Consider the following 27496-nt stretch of genomic DNA (forward strand, 5'->3'; position numbering starts at 1 on the left):
GGGCAGGGGTTCTGCTGGGGGCTATTCCTGGGCCCGGCGGTCTGAGGGCTCTGGTGGGAGGTTTGGCTGGCTGTGCCCGGGACGGGGCTTGTTCCTGCGCAGCATCCACCTGACCATATCCTCTGGCTGGCAGCCAGGCCTCTCAGTGGATGGCCGGCTATCAAGTTGGACTTTGACGGGGACAGATGTTACTTGGATGGTCGTGTGTGTGTGTGTGTGTGTGTGTGTGTGTGTGTGCATGCATGTGTGTGTGTCCACCAGTGGTGTCCTGGCCCATGGAGGAGGCTGTGGGCAGGAGGCTCCTACTCAGAGGGCATGCATCAGAAGGCAGGCAAGCGTTGGGGGGTGTCAGTGGCCCCGAGCTGGCTACTCTGTGGATGCCCCCGTCTGTGCATCTGAGCAGACGTGCCCGGAAGCGTGTGCGTGTGCAGTATTACAGGGGTGCACGCATGCAGGTGAAGCTGGCCAGGGCTCTGTCCTGCCGCGTGCAGGTACTGGCGTGTGTGCACCTGCGGGCCCCCCCACCCCGCCGTGCAGTGCTGACAGGTGTTCTTTCCGGTTCCCCCAGGCCCTTGCAGAAGAGGCAGTTCGTCTCGAGGTGGCACCCAGACTGGCCGCGGGACCATGGCATTGCTCTGGGCGCCCGTGGGAGCCTGGCTGGCCTTGACCCTGGCCCTGGCCCAGGGCCCGAGCTCCGGCAGGGCCGCCCCCAGGCAGGACTGCACAGGTGTGGAGTGCCCACCGCTGGAGAACTGCATCGAGGAGGCGCTGGAGCCGGGCGCTTGCTGTGCCACGTGCGTGCAGCAGGGCTGTGCCTGCGAGGGCTACCAGTACTACGACTGCCTGCAGGGCGGCTTTGTGCGTGGTCGCGTGCCCGCCGGCCAGTCCTACTTTGTGGACTTTGGCAGCACCGAGTGCTCCTGCCCCCCCGGCGGTGGCAAGATCAGCTGCCAGTTCATGCTGTGCCCGGAGCTGCCCCCCAACTGCATTGAGGCAGTGGTGGTGGCCGACAGCTGCCCGCAGTGCGGCCAGGTGGGCTGTGTCCACGCCGGGCGCAAGTACGCTGCCGGCCACACCGTGCACCTGCCACCCTGCCGGGCCTGCCACTGTCCTGACGCCGGCGGTGAGCTCATCTGCTACCGGCTACCCGGTTGCCGCGGAGATGCCGAGGCTGCGCCCTCTGCCACTGCCGGGAACTTCTCAGATGCTGAGGAGGGTGACCCCGAGCGACACTACGAAGATCCCTACAGCTATGACCAGGAGGTGGCTGAGGCTGAGGCGGAGGCTGCAGCGGCCCTGGCGGGCGAGTTCCAGGCAGGCGCAGGGGGCCCAGCCGCGCTGGGAGGCGGTAGTCAGCTGTCCTCCGCCATCCAGGACACCCCCTGGCCGGCCGCCCTCCCCAGGCCCACGGCGGCTGCTGCCCTGGGTCCCCCGGCCCCCGTGCAAACCAAAGCCAGGAGAGTGACAGAGGACAGCCAGGGCGAGGGGCAGGCCGGGGCAGAAGAGCTGGCCATCAGGGAGCAGCCCGCCGCAGGTGGCCCCCGGGGACTGGATGGACTGCCCACTGTGGACCCAGCTGGGCCTCATCTCCCCGCCCAAGAGGACACGGCAACGGTGGGGGTGGGGCCCGAAGAGAACTTAATCCCAGATGCCCAGGCCACCCTTCGCAGTGCAGGGCAGGAGGGAGCCAGGCCCATCCCGGAGTCCAGCACGGCCGGCGTCCCCCCATCACAGGCCACACCGCACTCTCCTGGGGGCACGACGAAGCCCAGCACCCACACTGTCCTGACCACATCTCCCGAGGAGGCACCCTGGGTCCCACCTACCCAAGAAGTTCCCAAGCAGCCACCGGTTCTGCCCCGTGTTCAGCCAGCGGAGGACACAGACCCTAACTCTGTTCATTCTGTCCCCAGAGGTGACCCTGAAGGTAAGAGCCTATTCTGGTTTCTCCAGGGACGCTCAGACCAGGGAAGGGCAGCCTCAGGGCCCCCATCAGTGCCCCCCTGGTCTCTGCACTGTTGCCTGGGGCAGGGGGAGCTGGGTCTGTGGAACCAGACTGGGGTCAGTCAGCCCGGCCCCCACACTCTAGGCCCGGAGGCTCTGAGATGGTGCTTTCTCCCCAGCTGCACTCCTAGGGGTGGAGTGGGCGGGGAGGGGTGAGGTCCCTGTTGGTGAAGGTGCGGGGCTACCTGGGGGCCTGGTAGGTGCACCTGATCAGGGCTGGAGTTCCCGCAGGAGGGCTCAGCTCAGGTGTAGGCTGGGCCCAGTGGGATCTGCAGGTGCCCTGGCAGGAAGCAGGGAGTCTTGCACATGTGGTGCAGCTGCTTGCTCACATCCCGTCTGACAGTAGCACTTGGGCATGACTGTGTTCTTGGTCTCTGAGGGGACAGCGGAAGAGATGTGGTCTCCCCTGGAGGCTCCTCGCGAGAGCCCAGTAGCAGGGCTGCCGCCCCTTGCGGCCAGGGGTCCTGTCAACACACACGTCATTCTCGTCCCTGCACTGTTCAGCACCCTGCCGTGGCTCCCACCTACTCGAAGTAGAGGCCAAGGCTCTCTTCAGGGCTGCAGGCTCTGCCGCAGTCAGCCCCGTGACCTCCCAGACCACTCTCCGTCACCCTTGTCCTACTCTGTTCTGGCTGATGTCACAACAATGCCATGGACTTAGACAGCAGGCATTTCTCATGGTTCTGGAAGTTGAGAAGTCCAAGATGAGGGTGCCGGCAGACGTGGTGTCTGGTGAGGGCCCTCTGCTCCTTGAGTGGCAGGCGAAGGTGCAGCTCATCTGAGACACATAGAGAAGGAGCAGGTTTTTCTTATCTTAAAGATTTTATTTATTCATGAGAGACACACAGGGAGAGGGAGAGGCAAAGACTCAGGCAGAGGGAGAAGCAGGCTCCATGCAGGGAGCTCGACATGGGACTCGATCCCGGGACTCCAGGATCACGCCCTGGGCTGAAGGCGGACGCTCAACCACTGAGCCACCCAGAGATCCCAAGAAGGAGCTGGTTTTCTTGCCTCTTTTCTTAGAAGGGCACTGATCCCATCATGAGGGCTCCACCCCCACGGCCTAATTACATCCCCAAAGGTTCGTCTCCACATACCATCCCTGTTAGGGTTTTGTTGTTTTTAAAGATTTTTATTTATTTATTTGAGAGAGAGGGAGGGAGAGAGAGAGAACACGAGCGAAGGGAGGGCAGGAGGAGAGGGAGAAGCAGATTCCCCACTGAGCAGAGAACTGGATGTGGGGCTCGAACCCAGGACCCTGGGATCATGACCCAAGCCGAAGGCCAATGCTTAACCAATTGACCCACCCAGGCCCCCCACCCCCCAGTTAGGCTTTTGACATATGACATTGGGGGTGGAGCATAAACACTCAGCTCTTATTGAGCTTCTCCCTTACCCACTCTGGTTAGCACTGGCCTCCTAGCCCCTTTCAGGTACCTTCCAGCCCTAGGGCCTTTGCACTTGCCACTTGCTCTTGAAATGCTCTCCCAGGTGTCCATGTGACTCATTCCTTCCTTCAATTAAGCTCTCTTTTCGAGCTTACCTACCCAGGGAGGCCTTCTCTGATCATCTAGTTAAAAGAGCATTCCACGGTCCTCTTACCCTGCTTAATTCTTCCTAGCAATACCTGACATTATAGCACTTAGTTAAGTTGTTTAACATTGTTACCCCCACTGGAATGTTAGTGCCATGAGTGGAGGGACCATACCCGTCATCTTCTCTGCTTATGCCTAATGGCCTCCAGCAGGGCCTGGCAACACAGTTGGCTCTCTGTAAATAACGGAGTAAATAAATGAGCGAATCGCTGGGGGCTTTCTGGCCATCACCTCTACCATCCTTTCTCATCCTAGCTTCCCTGCCATCCCATAAACACCTTATACTGACATATCCCCTCTCTTCCACCCTTTTGCTCACACTGTTCCCTGCCCTCCAGGAAGTCTTCCCTGAATCTTTATGCCTTGTCTGATCCCGTCACCACTCCCACTCCCCGGTTCCCTGCCTCACCTCTTAGGGTACCTTAGGCAGTTGTCTGCTCGTCTAGAGATCCCTCCTTATAGCTGAGAATCTATGTCCTGTTCAATCTCGTATGTAAACGTTCTCTATAAACCTTCATTAGGCATTAACTGTGACCAGGCCCTGGTGGGCCCTGGGGAGGCAGAAATGGACCACTATGGCCCATGTCCACAGGCCTGGGGCAGCAAGGGTGGGATGCCTGGTTGGTATCTGGGAAGGCTTCCTGGAGGAGGGGGCATGAGGGGGCTCTGGAATTTCTGCAGCCCACCCTTCTGCCCACAGCTGTGTGGCCTTGGGCAGGTCTTTTACCTGGCTGGGGCCCCGTTTTCCTGACTGTCAAGTACTATAGCCCTTGCTGGGCATAGACTGCATAAAGCCTGTACCTACGCAGTGAGGGGGTGAAATTGCAGGCTCCTCCTGACCTAGTGGGAGGATCAGCGCCCCACGACCGCCAGCCAAGATGGCTCTCCTTCCAACCCAGTTATGGTGAGTAGGGCATGGAGCTCGCCCTTGCTCAGCACCTCCTAGGTGCCAGGCCCCATTTCTGTGATTTGATCCTTTCCGCAAGCTGGGGAGGTGGGCTCCTTCTTTAAAACTGAGCGCGTCAAGGTCAGAGAGGTGTGGCTAGTGGCTCCAGGTTGCAGAGTGGGAGTTGGTGGGCTGGAACTAGGGGGCTCCTCTTTACCCAGCCCTGAGCCTGCAGGATGTGGGGAGCATGCGTGGGGTGAGCTGGGGGCTGTAATGAAGTACATGTGTGCCCGGGGAGAGCTTGCGGGCCTGGCTCTGGAGCATGGTGCATGCAGCAAGTTTGGGTTGCAGCCTCCCAGGGTTTCAAAATAGACACAGCCCCCACCCCTCACCCCCGCCTCTAGCTCCAGAGGCCTCTCTGTGGTTCTGGGCCTTTGGAATCTTGGAGACTGACTTTGTTCTCAGGAGCCCTAGTTATTTTTTCCTCTGCCCTGTGCTTTCTCAAATGGATTTTGGGGTGCGGCTTTTGATGAGGGCTGCTTGGGGCAGAGGCCCCCTGATTTGGTGTCCCCCACCCCATTTGAGGGCTGTCCTGGTGGAGGGCCTAGCACATGCAAAGCCCAGAGCTAATTAACAGGGCATGGACAGGCAGCTGTGTTTTTTTGGTGTGCAAGGAAAGGAAGGTGTGGGAAGTTGCGAGCCAGGGGAGCTTGGCCCTGGCCAGATCAACAAGGGCTAGCCTGCCATTGACCACCCCCACCCACCTTTCCTCCTCTCCATACCATGTGTCCAACTGTCACCCGCTGGCTCCCATGCTCTGCTCCACTACTGCTCAGCTTGGGCAAGTGGCTTACAGTTCTGTGCCTCCTTTTCTCCATTAGTAAGCTGCAGGTGAGTCCCTGCCTCGTGGGGGTGTCTTGATTAAATGAGCTGATTCATGTCCAGTGCTTGGCACGGAGCTTAGCTCTTGCTGAGTAATTAAAAATGTTAGCTACTGGTTGTCACCCTCCACTCTTCATTCTACCTGTTTACTTCTTCTTCTTCTTTTTTTTTTTAAAGATGTTATTTATTTATTCATGAAAGACACACAGAGAGAGGCAGAGACACAGGCAGAGGGAGAAGCAGGCACCATGCAGGGAGCCCAGTGGGGGACTCGATCCTGGGTCCCCAGGATCACGTCCTGGGCCGAAGGCAGAGCTCAACCGCTGAGCCACCCGGGCTGCCCCTTTACCTGTTTGCTTCTTCAAGAGATGTTTGTGGGCCCCTGTCTGTGCTTGGGGCTGCGCCTGTGAATGGGGCAGCACAGCCTCTCCCCTCCTGAGGGTGTTCAGTGGACAAGCGCACACAGAGATTTATTCATGGCCATAACTGAGGATGCACAGCTCAGGAAGGGTGGGTGGTGGAAAGCCTGATGGGTGGGGGTCAGGGGCCCGATGGAGCATCCCCCAGGAAGTGGGGACCTTGTGGGGGGAGGGCTGGGCATCCCTAGTGACCGAGGGGCTCTTAGTGGGGAGTAGCCAGGGAGGTAGCTCGCCCTGCCCGCCAGGGGAGCTGGCTGAGAGGCGGGCCATGGAGCCGGAAATGACCCTCGCCATGTTGCCATGGCAGCCCTGGGGCCTGGAGAAGGAGGTTTCCAGCCATTGCCCCAGGCCCGGCTGGGGTGGGGGTCCTGTCTTTGAGCCGGAGCTGTGCCAGGGATCCTGGCTGCCTCTGAGCATGTCCAGATGTGGCCTAATGGAAGCCACATGCCCGGCTCCCTGGGCCGGGGAGAGGGGGTCCGATGTCTGTTGTCACTCAGGGGACCTTGTGAGAGGGCCCCCCCTCCCCACGTACTGCTGGGGTGGCAGGACGGAGGGCGGGAGCCAGGGACTTCTTCCCGCTGCCCTTCTGGGTCCCAGGGGAGGGCGCCCTGGGGCAGGTGGTCCTCAGGAAGTCCAAGTTTCTCCCTCCTGGGAAGGTCTCCAGCAAAACCTCAGTGGGCCCCCAGACCGCTTGGCAGGAAAGGGGCCCCTTCCTCGGGACCCTCAAGTAACCAGCTTCTGCAGGCAGTCTTTGGATGCTTTGACATTCTGGTTAACAGAGAAACTTTAAAACTCCAATAACTCTGTCAATTGCAGATGCTTTGTAGTTCTTGTGACTTGTGCCAGCACCGTTACAGGCGCTGTGATAATTAACCCCTTTAATCCTCACTGCTGCCCCCATCCCTCGTTGATAGCAGAGGGATCGGGCCCCTTGTCGGAGAACATATGCACAGGGAGTGGAGGTAGATCCAGATTTCCCACGTGTTTCTTCATGTCTTCATCCCTGTCGTCTCTGCGTGCCCGGTGTGGGCACCGGCCGTGACAGATGCTGAACATACAGTGTAGAACAAAACCCTGCACAGTTCCTGCCCTTGGGGAGCTCACGGTTGATAGGGAGAGATAGCCCAATAGTCACATGAATGTGACGTTCTGAGCCATGACCAGGGGTGAGGACAGAGGTGGATGTGCTCTCTAAGCCTGGCTTGGGGGATCTGACTTCTTCTGGGGATCAGGGAAGGCTTCCTGAGGGAAGTAATGTTTGAGCACTAGGGCTTGTTGACTAGTGATAGGTGGCAAGCAGAGAGAGGAGGGTGCTCCAGGCAGAGGACACAGCACATGCAAAGGCTCTGTAGTCAGAGGGAGTACATGAGATTGAAAGGAGGCTATGTGAGTGGTATGAACCTGGGGAGGGGTAGGGACCATGATGGTATTGATCCTCAAGGTGAATATTTGAGTCTGTCCAAAAGCAGTGGAGAGCCATTGAAGGTGCAAGGCAGGAGGTGGTATGATCTTATTTGGGTAGTGCAGTGCTCCCTCTGGGTGCTAGGATGAGAACACAGGACTGGCAATGGGCCTTCCCAATGTCTGTGGGTTTCCAGCACCCCCTCCCCCCTGCCCAGCACCCCCCAGCCTCGCCCATAACTACCAGGCTGTGACTCCAGGGGCACAGGAGAGAGGGACCTGCCTGGACTCTCCTGTCCCTGGAGGATCCTTGCAGACCCTACCTTCTCTTCTCTAGTCTTGGCCTGTGGGAGATTTGTGTGGGGCCTGAGGGAAGCAGGCTGCGACCTCGGACACCTGAGCTCATTTCCCATGCAACACAATCACCTCCTGCTAGAGCTCCAGGCCCCCAGAGCAGGCATGGGACGGAGTTGCCCTGTGGAGGCTGCGGCCCTGCTCCGCAGCAGAGCCCCGGCCAGGAGAGCCAATAGGAGGGCCCAGCCAGCCCTTCCTCTCCTCACCCCAAACCACGGGGCCTTGAAATGGGGTATCTGACTATGCTTAGGGCTGTATGGGGCCTGCTGAGAGCAATAGGACAGGCAACCCAGAGGCCTGGGCTCCCCACATCCACAGTTAGGCCTGGTCTGAAGCTCACCACTCACTCACTGTATGATCTGGGGCCTGGGACGTCACCCCTCTGAGCCCAGTCTCTTTGTTGACAAAATGGCATGGTTACAAGTGCCTGAGGCTGTCGGGAGGACGAACATGTCAGGAGCCAGGCCTGCGTGGAGCAAGAACACGGGCCAGCGTTGCCTGCACCTCTGCCCACTGTCCTGTTAATGTGGCGCACGCTCCTCTCCTCAGTCCACTGTTGGCTTCTTTCTGCAAAGCATCTTTATAAGCAGTAGAATTTTGTTGTGAATAATTTGAAATCAGAAGATTTCACATATATCTCAGTTCTCCAGCTTTCCCAGAACATTGGCAGTTGCGGGCACACCAGGCCCATGTGCCACAGGCTGGCCATTGGGGTTGCTGAGAGAAGGCTCCCCACCCTTCAGACTGGGTGGGTGCTCTGCAGTTTGCTGGGCAAGCTGTCCTTGGTTTCATCACCAGCCTGGCTCCGGTTGGCAGCTGGGTCAGGTCCTGTACCGGGGGTACCTGTCAGGGCATAGAGTTTCACCTTATGGTCTGTGTGGTCATTCTCTTTTATGGACGAGAAACTGGGATCCTGAGAGGGGAGGGGTCTTTTCTGGAGGTCACAAGAGAGCTGGACAGGGGCTGCGGGCTCCTAGTGGAGGGATGGGCTCAGGGCTCCTATGGGGGACCTGGAGGCACAAGTGGGTCTGCATGGCCTTGGCTGGGCCCTCCTGGTGTCTGTTGGCCCCAGAGCACAGAGCACTGGAAGGAAATGGGGCAGGGGCAGGGCTAGGCCTGTGGTGGGTTTCTGTATTTTATTTTTAAAACTGTCCTCTATCTTTCAGAACAGCTTTATTGAGATACATTCACGCACCATCAAGTCTCCCCTTAAAGTGTATAGTTCAGTAGTTTTTATCAGAGTTGTGCAGAGATCACTGGACTCCAGTTTTAGAACATTTTCATCACTCCCAGAAGAAACCCCACACCCAGTAGCAGCCACTTGCCATTTCCTCCTCCCAGCCCCCTGCCCCCAGCATCCAAGCTACAGCTACTTGCTGTCTCCATGGATTTGCATATTCTGGACATTCCTGGATGTGGAGTCATCCAATATGTGGTCTTCGGGGACTGGCTTCTGTCACTTAGCATAATGCTTTCAGGGTTCATCCATGTTGCGACATGTGTCAGTACTTTGTTCCTTTTTATGGCTGAATAACATTCCATGGTGTGGATGTCCTGTGTTTTCTATCCGTGCATCCATCGACAGAATTGTTTCCACCTTCTGGATGTGACTGATACTCCGTATGTACTCCGGTCTAGGCAGATGTGTCTGTCTCTCCTGGTCGTAAACCCAGTGCGAGGACTGCTCGGTCATATGGTGACTGTACGTTCAGTTGGCAGTTGAGCTACCTGCTGTTTGCCCCAGCAGCCATACCATTTTACATTCCCACCAGCGGGGCACGAGGGTTCTGACTTTCCACATCCTCGTCAATACTTGCTACTGTCTTTCTTTTCTCTTTTTGGGGACATTGGGGGGGTGGGGAGACAGAGAATTGTAAGCAGCCTCTATGCCCAGCGAGGAACCTGTCTTGGGGCTCAGATCTCATAACCCTGAGATCACAACCTGGGTCGTGAAATCCAGAGTCAGGCACTTAACAGACTGAGCCACCCGGGTGCCCCTTACTGTCGTGTCCTTTTGAGTATAGCCATCCTCGTGACTGGGAAGTGATATCTGATTGAGGTTTCAATTTGCATTTTTTCTGATGACTCATGATGGTAATCATCTTTTCATCAACTTAACTTTAGAAAATTCTAGAAAACACAGAACACATAAGCACATGTCCCATTAGCCATTAAAGTGATGACACCATCCCAATGTCATGTTGTCTCTGGAAGACTCTGCCATATACTCATGGGAGAAAAAGCATGAAGAAGGCAACTGATGTTGCATTGTTGTTCGGAAAATAACACTGATCTCATGGATGCCTGGAAAAGCCTCAGAGACCCTCTAGGGCCTAGGACCCTGCTTGAGAACCACTGGTCAGTCCACAAATACGAGCATATTATGCACACTGTTCTGTCCTGTGCTTTTTTCCTTTGACAGCGTGTCTTGGGATTTTTCCTTGTTTGTATGCAGAGAGTTCCCTGACCAGCCAGCATGCCACTGTATACTTGTTTCAGCTTTACTTTCCAGTCCCTACTGATGGATGTTTAGGTTCTTTCTAGCTTTCTACCATTACAAAGCAGTGCTCTAGTGAATATCTTTTGCTGTGCCCTGGTGTGGAGCACTGTATCCATGTACATGTGCATTTCTTTGTATACGTATATATATTTATATTTATATATTTTGTGAACTTATTAAAGTATAATCAATAACCTAACAGAAGCATACAGCTCAATAATACGTTTTCACAAATGAACACACCCATGTGACAGGGGCTCAGATCATGAAACATCACAAGACAAGCCAGGGCGCCCCTGAGTACCTGTCCTGGGGAACCACTGCCTTGACTTCTCACAGCAGATGTTAGTTCTCTGCTGACTTCTCTAAACAGAACCAGAGTCTGTTCTCTTTCATGTCTGGCTTTTATTGCTCAGCACAGCATTTCTGAGGTTACATGTGTTGTCATTGGTCCCTTTGGTTGCTGAGAGGTTCTCCATCATATGGATGGACTCCAGTTTGGTTGTTCATTCTCCTGTCAAGAGGTGTTGGGGTTGTGTCAAGTCTGGGACCATTAGGAAGTGTATTTCTGTGCACCTGCTTGAACCAGCCTTCTTTTGATCACTGGCACACCTTTCTTTTGGGAGGTACTGGCTCCCGTGTGCTCAGCGTTAGAAGACAGAGGATGCGTATCTGTCACCTCAGTAGGTGTTAATTTGTCCTCCTTTGAAAGGTGTGCCAGATTTTGCTCACACCTGTGTTATATGAGAATGCATTTTCCCTGTTATTTATTTGGCAGATATTTATTGAGTACCTATGGCGTTGCTCCAGGGGCTGGGGACACAGCACCATAATTAAAATGGGTGGAATTCCCATCTCTCATGGAGCTTCCACTCTAGTGGGCTTGAGGGGGCACATAATTAATCACATGAATATGTAAAATTTATGGTATATGGTGCTAGGCACTAAGGGGAAAATGAAGCAAGGTGCTATAGAATGGTCTCCACAGGCCAACCCGGGAGGAGGGAGGTGGTATCCTGGGGTGGTTTTAGTTAACACATGAGTTTTGCTCTCCCCCACCCACCTTGGCCAAGGAGTCCTCAGCAAGTCTGGCCACACTCCCACCAGTGCTACGTGGGGCTGCTGCCTGGCCTTTCTGGCACTCTCGCCAAACCCGTGCCAGTTCTTCTGCTGCAGACACGCCTTGGTCATGATATGAATGATCTATTGCCATAGTAACGTGAGCAGCAAGTAACCACACAGTAGACATTCATTTTTGCTCCCATCCCATCCATTATTGCTGTCGGGATAGCTGGACTCCACAGCCCTGGACTGGGAGCGGCAGATCGTAGCTGGGCTCATGCTCGTCAGCGTCTGTGGTCGGCTGGCAGCTCTGCTGGGGCTGGCAGGTGTGGGACGGCCTCTGCCAGGATGTCTCTACTCTGTGTCCTCTGTCCCCTTCAAGCTGGTTAGCCCTGGCTCATTCTTGCCCCAGAAACGGGGCTCCAGATGAAAAACGAGAAGAAGCACACAGAGTGCCTGGGCCTAGGTTCAGAACTAGTAGAACCATATCTATTGCCACATTCTGTTGCCGGCCAGTTAGGGGCTGGCCCAAGTTCAAAGGCTTCTCTTGCTGGGAACTGCTGTGGAGTCCCATTGCGAAGGGTGTGTGTAGAGGAGGGGAGGAGAATTGGGGCTGTCCTTGCACTGATGAGCTATGGGCTGGGTGCTCCATGGACCTCATTTCAGTTGGTCCCCAAACGACTTCACAGTGAGTCCCTTCTCCCCTTCCCAGGAGGGAAACGTTTGTTTGGCCCATGGTCCAGCAGCAAATAAGTGGTGAGGCCAGGTCTGACCCAGGTCGGCTGAGCTCAAGGCATGTCTGGATTTCCTGCTTGCCTCCTTTGGTAGACTTGGTATGGAGCTTCCCAGGCTTGAACAGGCATTTCCCCTCGCTAGCTATGTAACCTTAGGCAGATCATGTTATTGCCTGGGCCTCAGTTTTCTCATCTGTAAAATGGGCTTTCAGACGCTCCCTCCTATAGCTGTGTTCTCAGTTGGAAGAAGGCTGATGTTGGGCACCAGGTGCTGGGGTCTGTCTCCTAGCAGGGACACTCACAGCTGGTGTCCTGGGTGCTGATTCCAGCCCTGGGGTCTCTGTTGGGAGGGCAGCAGCCCTTGCACTCTGGGCTCCTTCCCCTTCATACACTGAGCCTGCAACAGCAGATGTGGCTGTCCTGAGGCTTAACCAGGTCCTTTGGCCTCCTGTACCCTGAACCTTCCAGAATCCTGGGTGCCTCAGTGAACTGGAGCTGAGAGATCTGTGCTCAGGGCTCCCCTGAGGGCAGTGTCAGCATCGTCTGCCTGCCAGCAGCTCTTCCAAGCCCAGCCAGGAGTTCGTGTGGCCTCTGCATCCTTTGTCCTACAGCATCTGTGGCCTTGAGGGGGGTGGTCCTGTAGACTGAGGTCAACATTGTGTGGGCTGGAGTTCTCCTGGGCCCTCCTTGTTCACTCCAGGGTCTCCATGCTGGGAAAATGGGCTTGGGGCCAGTTGCACTGGGGATGAGCCAGCTTGGTCCTCAGAGGGTGAATCCTTGGGTATGAATCCTGCCCCTGCCACTGTGGCTGTGTGCCCTCCAGCTGAGCCTTAGTTTCTGCATCTGTAAGATGGGAGAGTGATCTTACCACCCCAGGATTGTTGAGAGGACTAGGAGAAGGAATGTCAGCCCGCACAGAGCAGCTGCTTGGGACTGAGTTCCTGTCTTTCCCGTGTCAGAGGGCCACTGCACTCTAGGGCCTGGGCTATGGACTTGTGTGTTTGCCTAAGTGAACAGATGTGCATCTTTTCTGGTGGCCAGGAGTTTTCCCCGCTGGTGAGAAAGCAGAGGGGCCAGGCCTAGTGGGGTTGGGTGGGGGGTATTCACTTCCTGCTCCCCTCCCCTGTGCTGTCACTCTGGCTGCCTGCAGATGTGCAGTGCAGTGTCCCTCCCTGGCTGTTCCCTCCCTGCTCTATACTTCTGTTCCAGCACCTGCCAGCTGAGTCAGCAAACGCCTGGGCCTGACGTCTTGTCTTCAGGGTCATGGCCTGACTGTGAGGCTGACATCCTAGAAATGGGGAGGGAACACACTCCCTGCTCTGTAAGTGGTCTCCGCCTTTACCGTCACAGGGCTGGCCTGCACAGGGGAGCGTTCATTACATGCCAGGTGCTGTGCTGGTCACTGGATGTGCATCAGTGTGTTAAGCCTTGTGACACCCCTGTCACTAGAGGTAGGGTAACTGAGACACAGGGGAGTTAAGTGAATTGTCCAGGGCCACTGAGGGAGATGAAGCAAGCAGACGTTTGCCAACCACTGATTCTAGCCCTTTGCCCTGACTGCCTCCATGGTTTGCCCGATTGCCTGGCAATGGTATATAGTTCCCACTGCCAGTAGACCAGGGCTCTGGGACTGCCCCATGTCACAGAACCACAGGGCACACGTAACATCCAGGGGGAGGTCAGCAGACCCCAAGCTCTGCATGTACCCTCAGTCTCAGGAACCCTCCCTAGCACAGAGTTTGGAATTCTGGGATTCTCTGGGATCCATGTGGGGGAGGGTGGAGGAGGCTCAAGAGCACAGTCTGGCTGCACGGAGCTGCCTGCCTGGGCACAGAGGGCTCCCAGCCCCTGAGAGAGGGCAGAGGTTGGGCGGGGGAGAGTGAGAGAAGCTGTCTTGTTTCACCTGCAGCCCCCACCCTCTCATCTGCCCCGCTCACTCACGACATGCTTACAGGTCATGTGCTCTGAACCAGGGTGCCAGGGGGAACCAGAAAGGAGACTACCCCCCCTTCCCCCCCAGCCTGGGATAGATGTACCTGCTGTAATGAGCAGAACTTTGGAACACACAGGATGGAGAGGCAAAGCCAGATGCCTGAGGTGGGGCAGCTGGAGGATGAGAGCTGCTGGCCAATGGGGACCCACGAAGGCTATGGGGACCATGGGACTAGGAAGACGCCTGGAATGGAGGGGCAGCTGCTCCCCAGCTCCAATTGTTACCCTGGGGCAGGGGAGGCCAGCGTGGCCTATAACTTTGGGTTTTCCAAAAGAAGCCAGGAATCTGGAATTTTATATGAAAGCTCCCAATTTGTAAATGTTGGCAATTCATTCAGATTATATTAAAGCACTGGTAAAGTATGCAGTGACTACCAGGTTGCTGCTATGGTTTAGTCTCACAGAGCACCAACTTCCCCAACCTTTCCCACCCCTAATGATGCAGCTAGGACACAGAGGCCCAGAGGTGGGTGAGGGGCTGGTCAAAGACTCCGTGAGCTCAGAGGGTGGGCCCCAGAGTCCTGACTCCCAGCCCAGCATGCTTTCCCTGCAGACCTTCTGCCCAGTGGAGTCAGAGCACGGGAAACAGAAGTGGCACATGCGACGGGCAACTGAAGAGAGTTTCATGAAGAGGCCACATGTACAGGTGAGGGTGGGGTCGGGGACCAGCGGGCCATGGTACAGCGCCTGGGCTGGCAGCCGTGGAAGCTGTCACTCTCAGGTCTGAAGGGGAACCTGGCAAGAGCTGAGGTTCTGAAGGAGCTGTGGTCTTCAGTAGAGGTGGCTATGCCTGCTCAGGGTATGTGTCAGTAGAGGAACAGGGTGGCAGGCGGATCTGGGACAGATGGGGACAGGCAGCAGGTGCAATGGGTGATGGCCATAGGGATGTGGCTGGGGAGAGATCAGGATGTCTCCAGGGTGCCACACCTCCCAGGCTTGGCTTGGGGGAGATACACTTCCTCAGATGGGTGATCCCAAGTCTGTGGGCAACAGCTACTCCCAAGTCTCTTTCTGGAGGTGTTGGGGCCAGTTGCTGACACTCAGGTAGAGACACAGCCTTGACAGTGGGAATGCAAGTCTGGAGTGTCGGGCAGAGGTCTGGGCCAGAGGTAGAGACCTGACCAGAGGATGACTGGCTTTCTGTTTATTCTTTATCAAGCTTGCCCCACTTGGCAGCTGGGGCAGCAGCTGGGTGGGTAGGCTCTCCTTTTATTTTATTTTTTTAATTTAAGTTCAGTTTGCCAATGTGTAGTACATCATTAGTTCCGGATGTAGTTTTCAGTAATTCATCAGTTGCCTCCAACACCCAGTGCTCATCACATCACGTGCCCTCCTTAATGCCCATCACCCAGTTACCCCATACCCCCCACCTCCCCTCCAGCAACCCTCAGTTTGTTTCCTAGAGTTAAGAGTCTCTCATGGTTTGTCTCCCTCTCTGATTTCTTCCCCACTCAGTTTCCCCTGCTTCCCTAATGGCCCCTTGCACTCTTTGTTATATTCCGCATAGGAGACAGCTCTCCTTTAGATGAAGGCCTCGGTGAGGGACCGTAATGGGCCTCCGCCCTTGGTCACATGCACTGTTTTAGAAAGCTGTTTGCCACCATCTAATTCAGGAGCGCTCTTCCAGTGACTGGTTCATTCTGAGAATGTGAGCCGCCCACTCTTGTGTCCCAGTGTTTGGATCTTTGTCCTGCCCTTATTCTGGGAAGATTATTTTCTCTGGAGATGGGGTTGGTCCCAAGCAGCTTTTCAGGGTTTGCCTCCAGGGTCTCTATGTCTGGCGACTCTTTCTAGCGTGGTTTCCTCTGAAAATAATGCCAGTTCCACATACTTCCTTTGAACAGAATTGAGCTTATTAAGAGTTTTTGCACCATTCTTGATCAGGGCAGCCAGTTTTGTGCAAACTCCTCCTCTCTCTCTCTCTCTCTCTCTCTTTTTAAAGATTTTATTTATTTATTCATTAGAGACACACACAGAGAGAGAAAGGCAGAGACACAGGCAGAGGGAGAAGCAGGCCCCATGCAGGGAGCCCGATGTGGGACTCGATCCTGGGTCTCCAGGATCACACCCTGGGCCGAAGGTGGCGCTAAACCACTGAGCCACCCGGCTGCACACTACTCCTCTCTTTCTGCATGAAATCGACTTCTCATCCAATGGAAAATTCTGAGCAGAAATGGCCAGTTAAAATGCAGATGAGAGACACACACTCTATCCACCTGCTCCCTGGAAAGCTGTGGAGGGCCTTCCTACTGCACGGATTGTCCTACTACTCACCTCCCACCTCCCAAAGCTTTCCAAAGACCATGCTGCAGTCACATGCCCTGGGACCTCACAGCCCCTCCACGTTGACAAAGCCCACCAAAGAGCCCCATTCATATCTGTGGCTCCACCAGCCGCAACACCCTGATTCCCAGGATTCTCCTGAGAACCCAGCCCACACCAGGCAGCTGAGGTGGATGCTCGGTGGGGCTGCTGTCCACAGGGGCGGAGGCCCAGGGAAGAAGTCTTGGCCGGATAGTTGTTCAGGTCTTGCTGTTTCTCATTTGAGATGGAGTGTGTGTGCGCACCACACATATGTGAATGTGTGATGGAAACATTTCAGTCTTGACACTATGTGATGCGACTGTAAAAAAACTAGACATTCTCTCATGTTACTTTACACCCTGATCCTACACTCAACACATTTACTAATTCCCTCAAGCCATCTGATTCTCAGACCATATTCTTATTTCTCCACTTGTCCCCGAAGAACATTGCAGAGCTCGTTTTGTAAAGTCCTATCTAATCAAGGCCGATTAGACATTATTTGGTTTATATGTAGTTGCTATTATCTTCTGAGTTTCTTTCTATAAGTTTATACTAAAGTATGCTGTAGATACCCTTGAGTATTTTTAAATCTTGATTAATATAACAGCACTCCTTTAACAGCTTTTTACCTTATATTTTTATTTATTGTACTCTTTATAAAGTGTGATTTATGTGAAGCACATGGATCTTAATAGAACAGCTCAGTGGATTTTCACATAGGAATACACCTAGGCAGCTCCACCCAGATCAAGATATAAAACACTTAAAGCATTCCAGAGTTTTCCTGGTGCCCCTTTCAGCCATTTCTACACTCTCCCCCATGGAAACTATGATGCTGATTTTTATCACCATCTTGCCTATCCTTGAATTTATTTTGTATAATGGAAACCATATGATATTTTGCATTTAACTTCTTTAGCTCAAGGTAATGTGTTTTGAGATGCACCCATGTTGTTGCAGTAGTTCATTTAAAAAGATTGCTCTTTATTCCACTGTGGAGTGATTTATTTATCTATTCTAGTGTAGGTGGACATTTGGGCTGTTTTCAGTTTTTGGCTGTGATAAATACAGTTGCCGTGAACATTCTTGTTGAGGTCTTTTGGATGATGTAGGCATTCATGTTGGATATATACCTAGGAGTGGACTAGCTGACTCGGCCATTTTTCCAAAGTTTATTACCAGTTTGCATCCTCACTAGCAGTGAGAGAGTTCCAGTCACTTCATATCTTTGCCAATACTGGACGTCTTCATTCCTTTTCATTTTAGCCGACCTGGTGGATATGTAGTTGCATCTTGTTCTGGCTTGAATTTGCAGTTTCTCATAACTTATGATGTTGTGCATGTTTTCGTATTACTGTTGGGCCATTTTGTTGTCATTTGCTCATTTTAAAATTGGCTTTCTTTGTCTAACTGATTTCTAGGAGTTCTTTATGTATTCTGATTGTGTGTCTTTTGTTGGATCACATATTACCTTGTTTTATTGCATGATTTTTCTTTCCACTTTCTCTTTTTAAAAAAAATTTTTTTGTTTATTTATTTTGGAGAGAGTGCACGTGGAAGTGGGGGAAGAAGCAGGGGCATAGGTAGAAGGAGGGGAAAATAATCTTAAGCAGACTCTGTGCTGAGCATGGAGCCCAATGTGGGGCTTGATCCCACTTGCCCTGAGATCGTGACCTGAGATGAAAGCAAGAGTCAGATGCTTAACCAACTGAGCCACCCAGGCGCCCCATCTTTCCACTTTCTTAATGATGGTATGTGATGAGTACATTGCAGATGCTGTCTTCTGAGGAACACAGACAGATGCCCAATTCTAATGAAATGCAGTTTATTGATCTTTATTTTTTTGTTAGTGTATTTTGTGTTCTTTTACAGAAATCTTTGTCTACCCCAAAGTCACGAAGTTATTTTCCTATGTGATGTTCTAGACATTTTAACTTGTTTCACCTTTCACATTTGATTCTATTTAGATTTGTTTCTTTAGGTAGTGCAAGTAGGAATCAAAATTCATTCTTTTTTTCCAATGCATATTCAGCTCACCCAACACCAGGTGTTGGAAAGGCCATCTTTCCCCCACTGCCTTGTTGACTTTGTCAGTAATCAAGGGACAGTATATAAGTAGGTCTCTTCTGCCCATGTTGAGATTGGGCAAGGAGCCTGAGGAGTGGGGGCTCCTGCTTCCCTTGGAGTAGCTGCTGCAGAGGAATTTTAATTTCCCCCACCTGCCTCCTTCCTCACCCTTTCCTCTGCCTGCTTCCATGCTCTGCTCAGGAGCCTGCTGTCTGGAGCGTGCAGCTGCCACAGGATCCTGCGGCTGCTCCTGGCTGGGCATGTGGTCTGGGGCAAGTGGTGCCTCCTCTCGGGGCTGCTGCCTGCCCATCTGTAGAATGGGGGTGTGCATAGGAGCCTCTTCCTGGAGCTGGAGGGGAGATGCAGTGGGTGCAAGCTGGGAACCCATAGACGGCTCTCCAGCCTGTCAGCAAGAGCGATCCAGCTCCTCTGGCAGGGCTGGGCAGGCAGTAAGCACCCCACACAAGGAAGTTGGGTGATGGGACGTGCTGGACAGGGCAACTGAGGCTGGGGGCCGCCCTTCCCAGGTAGTGGAGGAAGGCATCTCTAAGGGGCTGAATTGAGTGGGCCCTGGTGGGTGGGCTCAGCCCAGCAGCTCCTGTTGTTACCATTGTGCCTGTGATCCTAGCACAGTAAGATAAAGTTCAGGAGGCCTTGTTTATCTACTTTACAGTCACTGTAGGAGGACTCCAGGCACTCCCAGGGTCTGCAGGTACCCACTCCCCCCGCCCCTGAGAATACCAGGCTGCCTGGAGCATAAAGCCCTGGTGCTGGGCTGTTTGCTGAGGCCCCTTCAACATCCTGTCCAAACAGCGCTGGCGGAGATGGCCCGCTCATCACCCTCCTGCCAGGTGCACTGTTTTTCTGCAGCATTAAAGTCCTAAAGAATTGTGGTCAGAGGGGTCATGACCTCTGGGCTGGATTGTTCATTGTTCTGTGATCAAAGGAGGTTACAATCTCCAGAATCTCCGAATCCTTTTATAGCAGAATGTCTCTTGAATGGACAATATCTGCACAAGATAAGAAACAGAAAAAAATACAAAAGGGGACATAGTGAAATGTCAGGGTGCTTCCTCCCTCCCACAATCTGGTCCTTCCTTGAACCAAACAACCACTGTTACCAGTGTCTTGACTGTCCTTCCAGAAGTAATCGCGTATGTCCGTGTAGCCAACTAAAATGATAAGGGGTGGTTTGTACATACTTTTCACCACTGACCCTTTTGTTCTTAATTCTTTTTTTTTTTTTTTTTTTTTTTATTTAAGTAGGCTCCATGCCCAGTGTGGGGCATGAACTCACAACCCTGAGATCCAGAGTCGCGTGCTCTACCGACTGAGCCGGCCAGGTGCCTCTGTTCTTAATCCTTCATAGTAGTTCAGATTTCATACAGTAGAAGTGTGGGAAGATCTACCTAATTCTTTTTAACATCTGCATAAGAGTGGGCAGTTATTTAATCACTGCCCTCTTGATGAGATTTTGGTAGTCTCTGAGCTTGCTCTCACAAATTCAGCTGTAGCAAGCATCCAGGGCATGCATGTTTGTGCCCACGGGGAAAGGAGTCTGTCAGCAGGTTAGATTTTTGGTTGGGGAAGTGCTGGGTCACATTATTTTTTTATATTGCAATGCATTGTTTTCTTTTTATTGCAGTAAGATGCTCATAACATCGGCTGCTTCGACTAGTGTGGGGTGTACACATCAGTAACATGTAGTACATTCACATGGTACATCATCCATCTTCCAGAACTTTTCCGTCTTCCTAAACTGAAATCTTGTGCCTGTCCAACACTGACCCCCCATCACCTCTCCCCCAGCCTCTGGTACCCTAGATAAGGTACCTATTCTAGGTACCCTAGATAAGGAGAGTCATGTAATATTTGTCCATTTGTGTCCGGTATAAGTCACTCTTTGGGTCACAATGTAAAATACTCGTAGTCTTCAGTCTGAGTCTTAGAATTTCCTAATCACAGTATGTTTTGCGGTAATGTTATTGTGAAGAGAAGCACCGATGGGGCTTATGCGACAAAGGAACGTTTAAAGTGGACGGACACCCGTCGGACACACCCATGGGTGGGGATGGAAGCCGTGGCCCACCGGCCCTGACCCCCACCCGCTCCACATTTCCCACCAGCCCGACTTCTGTGAGCATGTGTTCCTTCCCCCTTTGGAGCTGCACAGTCGTTTTGCTTTTCTCCCTGGCTTTGAACTCCTTGTACGAGGCCGTCTGTAGTATTCTTCTGTGACTTGCCTCTTCCCCCCACAAGACCCCATCTGTGATTCATACATATTGTTGTGTGTGGTTGTAACAAATTTGTTCTCATTGTGTAGTCTTGTCTCAGCTATTCCCCTTTTCTCTTGTTGTGGGGTGCTAGTGTTGTTTGCAGTTGGGGGAGCTTCTGTTTGTGGGTGTCCAGGTGGAGACCACGGGCACCTGGGTGTGTACCTGAAAAGGAGGTCGCTGTATCATTGGCTCTGGGCATCTTCTGATCTTCAGCTTTATTAGACAAAGGTGATCGTTCCCCAAGTGGGTTCGTTCTCCCTCTGCTGCTCAGGGATGCCGGAGGCGGGCTTCCTGCCGAAGCCTATGAGGCAGATGGTTGGCAGAGTGTTCGGAAGCCAGGATGGTGTGGTGCTGGCCTGTGGCCCTGGAGGCCAGAAAGAGGGCCGAGGCTGCAGCTGTCACAGCAGGAGATGCCCTTTCCCTTCTGACCACCGTGCTTGCAAATAGCCCGCAGGCAAGGGACGCCGCACACCCTCTCGGCCAGAGCTCAGGCAAGGTGGCAAAGTGACCAGAAATGGGGGAGTCCGCCAAAGTACAGAGGAAAGCAGAAGAGGCAGAGGAGGGATTTCTGAAAGCCCCTCCAGCTTCCTCTGCTAAAGGTGCTATTGTCCTACCCATCCATTTATTGATCTGTTCCTTTGTTTCTTAATTAATTATTTGGAGAGTAGTCCCAACACCTTCTGTGTGCCAAGACTGGGGAGATACTGGTTACTGAGCGCCTGTTGTTTGCCAGTCACTGAATCTTCTCACACACACTCCCCTCTTTGTGGAGTGTGGCAGGGAGAGGTTATTTGCCCGTTTTACAGGCAAGGAGACGGAGGTTCACAGCATGAGTGACTTGCCCGTGTCCCCTAGCCCGCGCTCACAGCGATCGTACAGATGTGCCTGTGCTCACCTCTGACCCCCAGCTGGAAACCACAGCATGGAGGTGGTACGGGTGAGGTGGACAGGCCCTGGCTTGCGTTCTTCTCCCTTATTTTCCTAAGCCTGTGCTCTGGCCTGTGCATCTTAAACTCTATTTACACATCTGGAAAATCCAGAGAATCATCCAACTTCTTGTTGTTGATGTAAGCTTTCCTGAGATGGTATACACCAAGGGCCAGGGACACTTCGTCCCACCCCAGGCCCTGGGAGCCCTGAGAAGACTCAGACCTATTCTTTGCTCCTGAGACGCTCTCAGTCTGGTGGTTGAGACAAGCATGTCACCTGACAGTGACATCACAGTGAAAGTATGCACCACATGCTAATGTGAATGAAGTCAGAGGAGGGGGCCATTGGTTCCCCCCCCCCCCGGGTTGGAGGTGGGTGTCAGTGGGAGCTCAGGAGATGGAGGGGCGGGGAGTTACATGTGGATTGGCTGGTCAGGGATGGTTAGGTGGACCATGCAGGGAAGGGCATTCCCAACATGGACCAGTGTGTGCAAAGACAGAGTGGCACGGAGAGGCGTGCATGGCTAGGGCAGAAGGTGAGAGCTGGATGCAACTCTGGGCTGTGATTCCTACATCAGGGAGGGGTGCTTCATTGTCTAGGAGAGTGACCTTCCATTAGAGTCTGTGGACCATGGGTTCCCTGAGCTGACTTGGGACTGGGGAAGGCCAGGGCGTTATGAGCAAGACTAAGGAGGGTGGTGTGACAAGGGTTGGCATAGAGCTTAGTTTAGATATAGAAGTCAGGGAGCCCCTCTCCAAGGAGGTAAGAGCCCTGAAGGGAAAGGGACAACGCTGCAGAGTTTAGGGGCAGGGCAGGGCATAGGAAAGGGGCAGAAGATTCCAGGTGGAAAGTAGAGTACATGCAAAGGGCCTAGGGCAGAAATGAGCCCAAGGAGTTGAAGGAGTGGAGAGAATGAGTGAGAAAGACAAAGAAAGGAGGTGAGGTGAGGCAGTCAGCAGGTCTTTGTAAAGAAAGGAGGACTACTGGGGGCCCATAGGCCGAGGAGAGACACAGTCTGATTTGTATCTATGAACTCATTCTGAGATCCTCTGGAGGATGGCCTGGAGGAGGACATCCGGAAGAACAGGGACTGTGTTGGACCAAGAGGCGGTGGCAGAGTGAGGGGCCAGGTCAGTGGACTGAGATGCACTTTGGAGGCACCCCCTGAGTGATGGAGGGAGGTGAGGGATGAGGAGATGGTGCAGGAGGGTCCTGATGTTGCCGGGGGCCCTTCACTGGCCTGGGGGAGACCTGAGGAGAGGTGGTTTGGGGGCAACCAGCTGCTGAGCCGGTTCTGGCGGTGGGAGCACCAGGGAGCACCTGGTGGTGGTTCCTTAGCCAGCTGAGTGTGTGCACATGAAACTACGGCTGGAGACAGGTGTGTGGGAGGGGTTGAGGTGGACAAGGCACTTGAAGCTCGGGGGCTGGATGAGATCAGCCAGGGCCAGGCTGGAGACAGAGAAGGGAGGAAGCCCTAGGACTGGAACTCTGAATGGTTGGGGCCTGGGAACCTAAAAAGAACCAGAGAGAAAGACAGAAGCTGGGGACCTCAGATGGGGTGGTTGAGGAAGGAGACTGGGAGCAGAGGGTCTCTGGGCTGAGCCCTGAAGCCCTGGGCTGGGGCAGGAGGGTGTGTCTCCTGGATGAGGAGACGAGGGGTACACATCTTGTTGGGCTTTGCCTGGCCCTGCCTTCCACATCTTGGACAGTACCACGCAGCACCAGGCTTGGCCCCTGGACTAGTTCCCCCTCCTGCTCTAAGTGGGTGGCCCTCCCAGCACATGGGTTCACGGCCTTTGAGTTCCTTTGTCTGAAACAGAGGGAAGCCAGGGTGGGAAAGGCCAGGGAGAATGGTGGGAAGCCTGCCAAACACAGACTGAAGCCTGGCTTCTGATCAAGGAGGGGGCAGAAGGAGAGCACCATACAATCCATGGGGAAGCAGAACCCCCTCTCAGGCTGGTGCTGGTTAGAGTCTCAGACAGGGCCTTCAGGATCAGCTCGATCAAGTCGCACATCCCACAGACATAGGGGAACAGAGGCCTGGAGAGGGGAAGAGAAGAGGGGGAAACTGAGGTTTGGGGCTTCTGACAAGGGAAGAAGTAGGCTCATAAATAAATAAGATTTCACATAGTGATAAATGCTATGAGGAGCCTTAAAAAATGAGTGATGTGATGAGAGTAACTGGGGCTGGTTGGATATGCTGCCTCTTGCTATACAGGGATTTTATACTTCTATTGTATTAAAGGTTTTCCTTTTTACTTGTGGATTTTTTTAAAAAGATTTCATTTATTTATTCATGAGAGACAGAGAGAGAGAGAGAGAGAGACAGAGACACAGGCAGAGGGAGAAGCAGGCTCCCTGCAGGGAACCTGATGTGGGACTCGATCCCCGGACTCCAGGATCAGACCCTGGGCTGAAGGCAGGCATTAAACCGCTGAGCCAGCTGGGGATCCCCTTACTTGTGGATTTTATTTCTCCCCCCAACCCAGCTTTATTGAGATGTAATTGACCTATAATATTGGGAAAATTTAAGTATACAATGTGGTGATTTGATTTACATGTGTATTGTGAGGTGATTACTACAGTAATGCGTCCACCACTGGCACATAGTTGCCATTTTTTGTTGTTTGTGGTGAGAACATGTTAAGATCTACTCTCTTAGCAACTTTCAAGTACATGATACAGTATGTATCATGTAGGTGCTGTCCTGTGTGTTAGATCACCAGAACTTAGGTGGACGCAAGCTTGTACATTTCCCTACCGTCTCCCTGGAGACCCCCCCCAAGAGTCTCTGGCAACCCCCAAACTACTCTGTTTCTTGAATTTGGCTTTTTTTTTTTTAAATTCCACATATAAGTGAGATCACACAGTATTTTTCTTTCTCTGTCTTAGTTTGCTTAGCATAAGACCCACAAGGTCCATCCATGTTCCTGAAAATGGCAGGATTTCCTTTTTTATGGCTGAACAATATTCCATTATATATTTATGTATATTTGTGTATGTGATATACCATTCATCCATCAGTGCATGCTTAGGTTGTTTGCATGTCTTGGCTATTGCAAATAATGCGGTAAACTTAGGGGTACAGATATCTTTTTGAGACTGTGCTTTAATTTCTTTCAGATATATATCCCAGAAGTGGAATTGCTGGACCATATGGTAGTTCTGTTTTTAATTTTGGAGGATCTTCCATACTTTTATCCACAGTGGGCTGCACCAATTTACATTTCCATCAACAGTGTACAGGGTTCCCTTTTCTCCACATCCTCGCCAACACTTGTTATCTCTTGTCTTTTGAATATTAGCCTCCCTTGCAGATGTGAGGTCACATCTCATTGCAGTTTTGCTTTGCATTTCTCTGGTGATGAGTGATGCTGAGCATCTTTCCACATACCTGTTGACCATTTATATGTCCTTGGAAAAATGTCTATTTTAGTCCTTTGCCCATTTTTAAACAAAATTATTTTTTTTGCTGTCAAATTGTATGAGTTCCTTATATATTTTGCATATTAATCCCTTATCAGTATGTGGTTTGCTGATATTCTCCCATTTTGTAGGTTGCTTCTTCATTTTGTTGATGGTTTCTTTTGCTGTAAAGAGGCTTTTTAGTTTGGTGTAATCCCCCGCTTGTTGATTTTTGCTTTTGTTGCTTGTATTTTGGCGTCTCCCCAAAACTCATTGTCAAGACTAATGTTGAGGAGCTTTTCCCCTGTGTTTTCTTCTAGGAGTTGTGCAGTTTCAGGTCTTACATCTAAGTTTTTAATCCACTTTGAGTTGATTTTTGTATATGGTGTAAGGGTCCAATTTCATTCTTCTGTGGATTTTACTTTTGAAAACAGTTCTCTTTATCCTAAAATCATTTTCCTCGGTTTTCCTCTAATACTGCCTTTAGATTTGGAATTTATTTTTGTGTATGGTGTCCCAACCTCATATATTCAGTCCTTCTCACACTGAGATTGAATGCCATCTTTATCGTATACTAAGTTCCCATGTGTACATAGTTCTGTTTCTAAATTCTGTTGTTCAGTGAAGGGACAAGCTGCCTAGGTGATCTCCTTGTCTCTTTAATTATTAGACTTTAAAATATGCTCTTTTTCTTTTTAGAATTTTTCTTGGGTATTCTCAGACAATTTTGGATGAATTTTAGAATCAGCTTGATAAGTTTCATGATAAAGTATGTTGGGACTTTGTATTGCCTTGAAGTTGTAGATTAAATGGAAGAGAATAGATGTCTTCAAGGTACTGAATCTTTGTGTCCAGACACAAGGGGTATATTTCTAATAAAATATACTGTTATATCTATTAGACAATTTTTTTTCTTCATGTGGATTTAGCATGTTTATGATGGATTTATTTCTAGGTTTGTTTCTGTTTTGAATGAGATTTTAATTATCTTTTCTCTTTAATTGTTACTCTGATATAGGAAAGCCACTTAACTGAATATCTTGATTTTGTTTTTGGCCATGTTATCATCATCATCATCATCATATCTATTATTAGTTAACGGTTATTAGTGAATAATAGTTATCATTATTATTATAACTATTATACCTTAGTATTCACTTAAATATTGTGTTAGTTTTTATTCCTTTGGATTTTCTAAAAAAGACGAAACCATAACATCTGCAAAGAATGCCTATCATCTCTTTGTTTCTAATATTTCTACTGCCTTTTTTTCTTGCTTTATTACATCTGCTAGTATCTCTAGGACAATACTAAACAGTGTCACGCATTTTTGTCACATTTCTGACTTCATGGGACCTGTGTCTAGTGTTTCACCATTGAGTGTGATATTTGCTGCTTGTGTCTGGTAGATTATTGTTGTCAAGAACAGTTCCTCCTGGAACAGTTCCTCCTTTTTGTTCCTCCTGGTACAGCCTTCAGGTTGTTACTGAAACTTATTTTTCCTCTTTTACAGAGGGGGACTTAGAACTTAGAAAAGCTCAATAACTTGAAATGCCCACTCAGCAAATGAAGCCGATGATTCTTAGTGAGTTGTCACTCTTTTCCTGGAACCTTGCAGGCTGCTGACATCCATTGGTGGATTTGCTGCTCCTCAGCTCTTCTAGGTCATGTAAACTGCTCAAGGACATTTAGAGGTCTTTGTAGGTTTCAGCAGTTATACAGCTACAGATCCTCATAGTAGAGAAGGACACTGAGTCTTTAGAGAGAAGAAATGTCTATACATGGTAGCACTAAGATGTGGTCCCAGCCTCAAAGTTATTCCATTATACCTTGCTGTCTCCTCAGCATAGGTGTAGGTACTCCAGGTGAGCTTTACCTTTGTTTTGGTTTTTAAGATTTTTTATTAAAGGATACTAGTTACAATGTTATATTAGGTGTACAAGATATCAATTCAACAATACTATACGTTGTTCAGTTCTCACCACAGTAAACGTAGACACCATATACTGTTATTACAGCATTATTGACTATATTCCCTACGCTGTACTTTTCATCTTCATTTATTTCATAACCGGAAGTTTGTATCTCGTAATCCTCCTTATTATTTCACTCATCCCTGTACCACCTCCCCTCTGGCAACCAGCAGCTTGTTGTCTGTATTTAAGTCTGTTTTCTTTTTTTGTTCTTTTTTTGTTTTGTTTTGTTTTTACATTCCACACTTAAATGAAATCATATAGTATTTGTTTTCCTTTGTCTGACTTATTCCACTTAGCATAATACCCTCTAGCTCCATCCATGTTGTTGCAGGTGGCAAGATCTCATTCTATTCTTAGGGCTAAGTAATATTTCATTGTATATATGTGCCACATCTTCTTTATCCATTCATTTATAGATGCACACATGGTGCCTTCATACCTTGGCTGTTATAAATAATGCTGCATCAACAGAGGAGTGCAGGTATCTTTTCAAATTAGCATCTTGTTTTCTTTAGGTAAATATTAGTGAAATTACTGGATCATAGGGTATTTCGGTTATTTTGTGGAATCTCTCCATACTGTTTTCCACAGTGGCTGCCCCAGTTTGCATTCCCACCAACATGCATGAGGGTTCCCTTTTTTCCACATCTTCACTAACACTTCTGTTTCTTGTGTTTTTCTTTTTATATATTAGCTATTCTGACAT

At 51.3% G+C, this 27496-nt stretch overlaps 1 protein-coding gene across 4 annotated transcripts in view; it reads left to right on the plus strand.

The window, feature by feature from the left end:
- Nucleotides 1-27496, plus strand: part of FBLN2 (fibulin 2) — a 96385-nt gene that overhangs the window by 36968 nt on the left and 31921 nt on the right. For all 4 annotated transcript variants that reach the window (XM_055343479.1, XM_055343478.1, XM_055343481.1 and 1 more), the window contains one exon: nt 569-1927. In XM_055343479.1, coding sequence (XP_055199454.1) covers nt 625-1927 — 1303 coding nt within the window. In that variant the 5' untranslated portion in view covers nt 569-624. The remainder of the gene's footprint in view (nt 1-568; nt 1928-27496) is intronic.

This window comes from Nyctereutes procyonoides, unplaced genomic scaffold, assembly GCF_905146905.1.
Source record: "Nyctereutes procyonoides isolate TBG_1078 unplaced genomic scaffold, NYPRO_anot_genome, whole genome shotgun sequence".
NCBI classification, from domain to species: domain Eukaryota; kingdom Metazoa; phylum Chordata; class Mammalia; order Carnivora; family Canidae; genus Nyctereutes; species Nyctereutes procyonoides.